We start from the raw sequence: 6,685 nt of genomic DNA, 5'->3' as shown, positions 1-6,685 counted from the left end.
ATCTCTCCGCAAACAATTCCATGATCCTGATACACTCACAGAAGAATTCACGGAGGATACCATCAAAACGTATCTCCATGATCTCAAAGAAGGGCGAGTGGCGGACAGGGGGTGGCCGGAAGATTTCTCAGCGTACAAAATGTCCAAGATAGCCGTCAATGCGTACATGCGAATTCTGGCACGCGATCTGGCAAGCAGACCGGAAGGGCACAAAATCTATGCCAATGTTGTGCATCCTGGGTGGGTACAGACGGACATGACATGGAACACAGGCCTGGTGACACCCTCTGAATCAGCTGAAGGCATTGTATGGGTGGCTCTTATTGCTGAGGAAACACCTTCTGGGCAATTCTTCTACAACAAAGAACCTTTCGACTTCTAGATACTTCAGTTGAGTGGCACTCTTATGCTAAGTTCTACTTTTCTTTACATTTTGGTGGCGAGGATCAAGCGAGCATCTCAACTAATTGACATCTTCCTGTCCTGTATTTCAAAGTAGAAATGTAAGGAAAATCCTACAATCTTGCTCTCTTAAGCACTGCCTTCTTAGAGGAAGTGCTATAGTGGAGAATTGGATTCTCCTTTGTGGATTTGGACGTGTAAAGTTTTGAAATAAATTGATTATGTGGGTGCCTTCTATGGAAAAAGCTAATAGCCTTAAAAAAAGTTTGCTTTAAATTTCCCTAAAGAGCCACTTACCACAATACAAGAAGGAGTGCTATGAATCTACTCTTGTTTTATTTAGAATAAAAATATTGATGGTTTTTTATTTGGGCAAAGGCTACTTCATATTACCCCAGCCCTCACCCCATCCCCCTCTACCTCCCTTACTCCATCTCCACTCCAGAAACTGTCTTTTTGGAAGGGTTTCAAGCGGAGGTATGATCCATAGGTTGGGAGTTTGATAGGAAGTGGATGCTAGGGCACATGCACGACCATTTGAAGCATCGTCGCTCCGATCTACGAGATGCAATGAAGGATAAGAAGCCCAAACCCAGCCATGTATATGATGATGATTGGAAGGAGGCAAAACAACTATGGAGAAAAGAGCCACACAAATTTGACCTACATTAGAGGGCGACGCGAGCGCAATTGGCAGGTCGAGGTACTTCACACCTCGGGAGAGAAGGAAAGGCAGCACTCAAAGCAGTCACAGTGAGTACTTTTTGCTATCTGTGTTATGCAGTATCCGTTTAAGTTTAGTGTTTCATTGCAAGTTACCCATATGCATCTAACGCTATTGATTTTGATTAATTGCAAGCACGGTGCGGTTGGCCGATTACCCACGGAGGACGAGTACTGGTATGCATATTTACATAGCACGAAGGCCCTCTTAACGAACTTGGAAAAAGAGGGCGCAAAAGTAGATTGGGTGTTTGTGGATGCACGCCATGTATGTATTTTCCCATCCTTATATTCAATAACATTACTTTGTGTAGTACACATGGGCCTTTCATTCAATATTTAATATGCAGGGGCTTTTGCCTTCTAATATGCGTGACGAGGGTGGGGACAATGAGCAAGAGGGTGGGGAAGAGGAGAGGGGCTTAAATACTGGTAGCGGGGATGGTGATGATATGGACAGTGATGGGGATTATGTGTATACTTGCCTATGAGCATAAGACAACCGCTGGCCCTCTGTCCTAGAAACTGAGCCTGCCACACTAGACAAGTGCTCAACTGCCTGGCGACAAGCTTGTACTTTACGACACAAAGGACGATGGAAACCGGTGTTTCTGTAGTAGTGCACATGGTGATACAACCATCAGATTCAGTAAGGCCTGGTGTTTTATGCTTGTCTAACCATGTGAGACAATTGTGCATCCAGTGTTGTGCAATTGCTCAAAAATTACGTGGTTGATGTGATATTTCTCTTCCGCATATGCCTTGTCCAACAACGTTGTACGCAGCATGTGGTACGAAGGGGGCTTGAAGCCTGATCCATAGTTTAAGATGCCATTCCATGCATCTCTCATGTTCTCGCCATCCACCATACTCAATGGATACTCGAAAGACAAAATTGATCTTCCAAGAATGTATTGTGTATTCTCCAAATCTTGAATCTAGATGCTCTCAAGGGTCATGGGCTGCCTTAGATTGTGACCCAGAGTTGTCGATCGCGATTCGCAAGCCATAGGTGGCGATGCATCTTGCATATTAGCAGTCCTTTGGAAACATAAGGTATTGCATCATGGGTGCCGATATGACTTGTACTTCCACCACCATGTATGCTTCTAGACTCTGATCCACCTATGTAACTTGCACCATGAGATTCCCAAACTTATCTCTTTTGGATTTTCCCAAGTGCCTTTAGCTTCTCTGATAAGGCACGAGCTGTTATTGAAATAGCTCCAGGATCCGCACAATGTCCAATGTTCTTTTTTAAGGAGTCACCGAGCGAGTGATCCCTTATACGAGTAGCTTCGCCAGATTTTTCTACTCCACAAAATTTGCATTTCCATGCGATGAAGTTACCATGTAAATTAATAGCATAGTCCGATTTTGACTTGTATTTTTCATGCTGTGAATGTGGAATGCCTAGCACTATGAAGAACTTCAAGGATGTAGTGAAACAATGATCGAACTGAATGGTATATCTTTGCCTAAGTGAATACTTGCAAAACGGGCTTCATATCGACACACTGTGACGGGCTTTTAATAGTGAGGTGTTGATATTATTAGATTACTATCCAATGGTTCAAATTATGCTACGTGGCTACACATAATTTCAGCATTGCAAAAAACGACATAGTGTTGGCCAAGTAAAAATTCTCATTTCCCAAACTATAGCATTGCCTGTAGATTGTGGGAATCAGGTGGGTGAACTTGATACGTCACCTCAAACTGGGATAGACTAAGAGGGTGTTCCCACGATTTGCCAAGACAACAAATATGCCCAACGATGGAGCGTTCTCGTGTGTAGCTCCAAAATCGTTGTTGATAGGTTGTGGCGTTGAAGATGCTCCGTTGGAGATGGAATTTCTCACCCTCCATCCGGGCTTTACAAGACTCTGTGTGTTTTTAGCAAAAAATCAAAGCTTTTACTCATGTCCGTCCAAAACATTTTAGGAGGAGGGATGGCACTTTCTCATATGCATGTCGTGGGGATGGAGGCCAAGCTACGCTGGTGAATGCCAGGCTCCCCTAGCATATTTGCTAGCCCTAGCGGACGTGGGAATGCACTCTAAGGACGCTACACATCGCCTAGTGCCCACCCATGGGAGAGAAAGACTGGGTGGTGTGTCTTTACACACTGAGTGGACAGGTGATTTAAAAAAACAGTAACATTTATGGCAAGCAAGCCTTGGTGGCCTATGTGGTGTAGGAGAGGGAGATCCTTAATTGGATGGTGTAGGGTTTAACCCCCTCTATCAGCCAATAAATCGGATGTGCAGGCTATGAATAGGGGGCTTTAGCTTCCCACGCTGATGGGCAGCCACCGTTTTACGGATCAAATGGGGCTTTTACATGTGGTGGCCACATCGATGGTTGGTGTGAAGTAGTGTACTCGGCCTGAGAGAACATTCCCACGTGAGCGGAATCGTTTGCTGTGGCGGGGAAGCTTTGCTTTGTTGGAAGGTTCCCGTGTGTTGTTAAAAGTCCCTCGGCCAGTTATTGCGGGGCGGAGTTTCTCCTGTCAGAGTTAGGGAAACCCCCCCTGCCACTGCTGAAGGTGCTTTGGTGTTACAGCCTATGAAATTCGGACACAAGGAAGGGAAAGGCCAATCCGTGAGCGAAAATCGTGTCCATGGCCCGAGCGGGGCACTAGAGGTAACATGAAGGCCAGCCCCGGAGCCGTGGCAACTACGTGCCCAAGCGTTGCGGGCTTGCGCTGACGCAGGAACGCACCCTAAGCAAGGGGTTGGCGTGATACGAAAAATGAAATCATTGCAGCGCTGACTTGCAAATAAATAACGAGGCATTGCCTACGATGCACTTGTGGACTCGTCTTCAATAGGCATTGCCCACGATGCACTTGTGGACTCGTCTTCAATAAGACGGGGAGCTTGTGGAGGCGTGTTTGTAGCACGTCTACCACCACAGGAAGGGCTGCATCACTCCCTGTAGGAGAAGCTCCTCTACTATAGTTGCAGGTGCATCAGGACGTTCCATGGCACAAGATACTCTCCCTTTGCGTCTCCTCGATATCCACCGCACCCTCCTTAGCAACGGAGGCGTATGTTTCCTTACCCCAGCTCCCGACTGGAATTTCCACATCATATCTCACACTTGGACTCCCGCCTTGTCTCTCCTCTCCCAACAAATTATATGCCGCCTGCAAATTCACAGACGCAACAATGCTGATGATGATGCAGTGGACCCTTACAGTCGAGCACTTGCGGATGCCACTTTCTCCCACGATCCCTGCTACCAGGCTTTGACGGAGTTCTTAAAGTTGCTCGCCCGTGGTCCTGACGAAGTGAAATGCATCTGGATCGATACTTTATGCATCGATCAGTCCAACAAAGATGAGAAGGGTAGGGAAATAGCAAACATGGCCGACTACTACACGCTCAGCCAAGGATGCTTCGTGGCGACTCACGGCATTGATCAAGGTTTCAAGCTGTGGACGGATGGCTACGAGGTTGGCTCAAACGAGTCAGCTCCTCGTTGGTTTTCAAGGGTCTGGACTCTACAAGAGTACTTGCTACCTCGCAAACTCACTTTCATAGTAGAAGGATTGAGTCCAAAAACGGTAGGGCGTATGAATTATGAAATCGAAATACACTCGTATCCCAAATATGGATACTGCCAATGCGTCCTGAACTACGGCAATCCAACAGAAGAACTAGCAGATCCTGCCAAGTTTGTGTCACAGTCCCAAGAAGAAATAATTTCAGGCATCGAGTGTTGCCCGCTTTGTGAAACCCCTTGTCTGATTCGAAAGGCTGCTGCAGATCAAGGCCATGGTAATATCGTATATTTTGTGGATAGGCGTGCATTCTTTTCTTTACAACTCGTGGATATACAGATTCGTGCAGCGCCTCACTCTTTAAGCCCGCCTTTGAGTCGTCATCTCTCTATACTTCAAGCTCTCATGTACGGTGATCGGTCAGTCTATCATACGGTATTTGAGATCGCGAATCGAAATTGTTCGGTGGATGAGGATCGAGTGTTGTCTGTTTTAAGATTACTAGACGCTGAAGGCTCGATCCAGGTACGAACGGGAGAATCGCTGGATTATCAGATAGCGGGTTTGGTCAAGCTCTGTCATCACGATACCTTGATACTGCTGTCGGCCATGGACAAAAGAGGTTACGGAGCTGTGGGGATCTCCTGGGCTCCTGATTTTCGTACCAATAAATTTAGATCATACGTAGTTGGGAAGTATTCAACCATAGATAAGCTTAATGTATCAACTGATTTGCCTTGGTTGTTTCAGGCCTTTGAAAGGGCTGTGCAAGTGAGCGCCGTTACAGCAGACGGGAAAATTGGGCTCACAGGGAAAGTCGTTCAAGTACGCATCCGGCTAGAAACACCCGAAGCAGGTGACGAGTATTTATGCGAACCGTCTCTTTGCAATGGCGACCAAATTGTGTTTCCCTCAAAGCCTTGCGCGACTGTAGAGCTGAAGAGACGGTGCAGCAATTACCTGGAGTTGACAATCGATCCGATGCTACCAGGCGGGATCTGCGTGAACATAAGAGACAATGGGCATCTGATCAAATCAAGTTGGGTGGAGTTTGATTCATGGTGGGTGCTGTTGGGCGATTCGCAATACAAGAGGAAGACGAGCCTGACGATGGTGTGCATCAGAGGCGAGGATATTGGTGAGGAGGAGGAGGGGGGGGAAAGACTGAAGCTCCACAAAGTTGGCACTCTGTGTTTGGAAGCTGATGCTAGGGCTTTTCTGTTCCAAGAATGTGATGGTGCAGTTAGCTGTGAAGTAGGAGGTGTTGGTGAGCACTGCACAGTCAGCCCACCTTGTGCCAAGCAGCCCAAGTTCATTTGGACCCTCTACCCCAATGTAGAAGATGACTGACTCCAAAGAGTCATTGAAGATATAAACATGGATATCACTATCCTACCTTATTTGGTGGTGTGCTTTCCCAATTTCTCATTTTATCAATTGAGTGTCATTGCATACTTGTATCATGAAAATTCTACTAAGAAAAGAGGATCAAGTTTGTTTAGCTTTCTAAAATACATACTCTCCAAAGACAGCAAATGAGACTCTCTACACAATTCTCCAGATCATCTGAGCTATTGTCGTCAGAGCCATATGGGCTGTTCGAAAAGCAGTCATGTTCAGGAGGATTAGCATGATACGAACACCTTGCAGGAAACTAAATATATCCACAACACCAACTGAGATTGTGAGATCTCTAAGCCACTTCTCTAAGAAAATTACTGGTTGTAAGGTAGCCTCTGATCTTTTGAGTGTATCCTGCAAGGATGTAGATATCCTTCCTCCTTTGTAATCCCCCCCCTTTTTTATTAATATAATCCTCTATTTTGCCAAAAAAAAAGACTGCAAATCAACAAATCAATGGGCTATAGGAAAAGAGCCGTGTATTGTTGGAGAGTTATAGGTTTATCGCAAACGCAAAGACTATTGGTTCAATTCGCAAACCAACTGGTATGAGTATTAATATATATTTGTTTTGATTTATTTTTTAAATAAAATTTTTGAAGTTTTTAATTTTAAATGTATTACTTTTTATATTATTTTTAATAAAAAAAG

At 45.3% G+C, this 6,685-nt stretch overlaps 2 protein-coding genes across 2 annotated transcripts in view; both read left to right on the top strand.

Moving 5' to 3' along the window:
• LOC147883239 (short-chain dehydrogenase/reductase 2-like) overlaps positions 1-382 on the top strand; it is a 1,423-nt gene extending 1,041 nt beyond the window's left edge. Inside the window, exon 5 of the mRNA XM_087399443.1 lies at positions 1-382. This exon is cut by the window's left edge and continues 14 nt beyond it. Within this exon, the coding sequence (XP_087255569.1) occupies positions 1-382 (382 nt within the window).
• A 3,726-nt stretch (positions 383-4,108) lies between these two features.
• Positions 4,109-5,983, top strand: LOC147883238 (uncharacterized). Its single transcript, XM_087399441.1, has one exon. The coding sequence runs from the start codon at positions 4,112-4,114 to the stop codon at positions 5,981-5,983; it is 1,872 nt and encodes a 623-aa protein (XP_087255567.1). The 5' UTR covers positions 4,109-4,111.
• Positions 5,984-6,685: the final 702 nt, after the last annotated feature.

This window comes from Dipteris shenzhenensis, chromosome 28 (genome assembly GCF_047967505.1).
Source record: "Dipteris shenzhenensis isolate YYH24624 ecotype China chromosome 28, Dip_SZ_1.0, whole genome shotgun sequence".
NCBI lineage: Eukaryota > Viridiplantae > Streptophyta > Polypodiopsida > Gleicheniales > Dipteridaceae > Dipteris > Dipteris shenzhenensis.
This window is presented reverse-complemented; position numbering and strand designations above follow the sequence as displayed.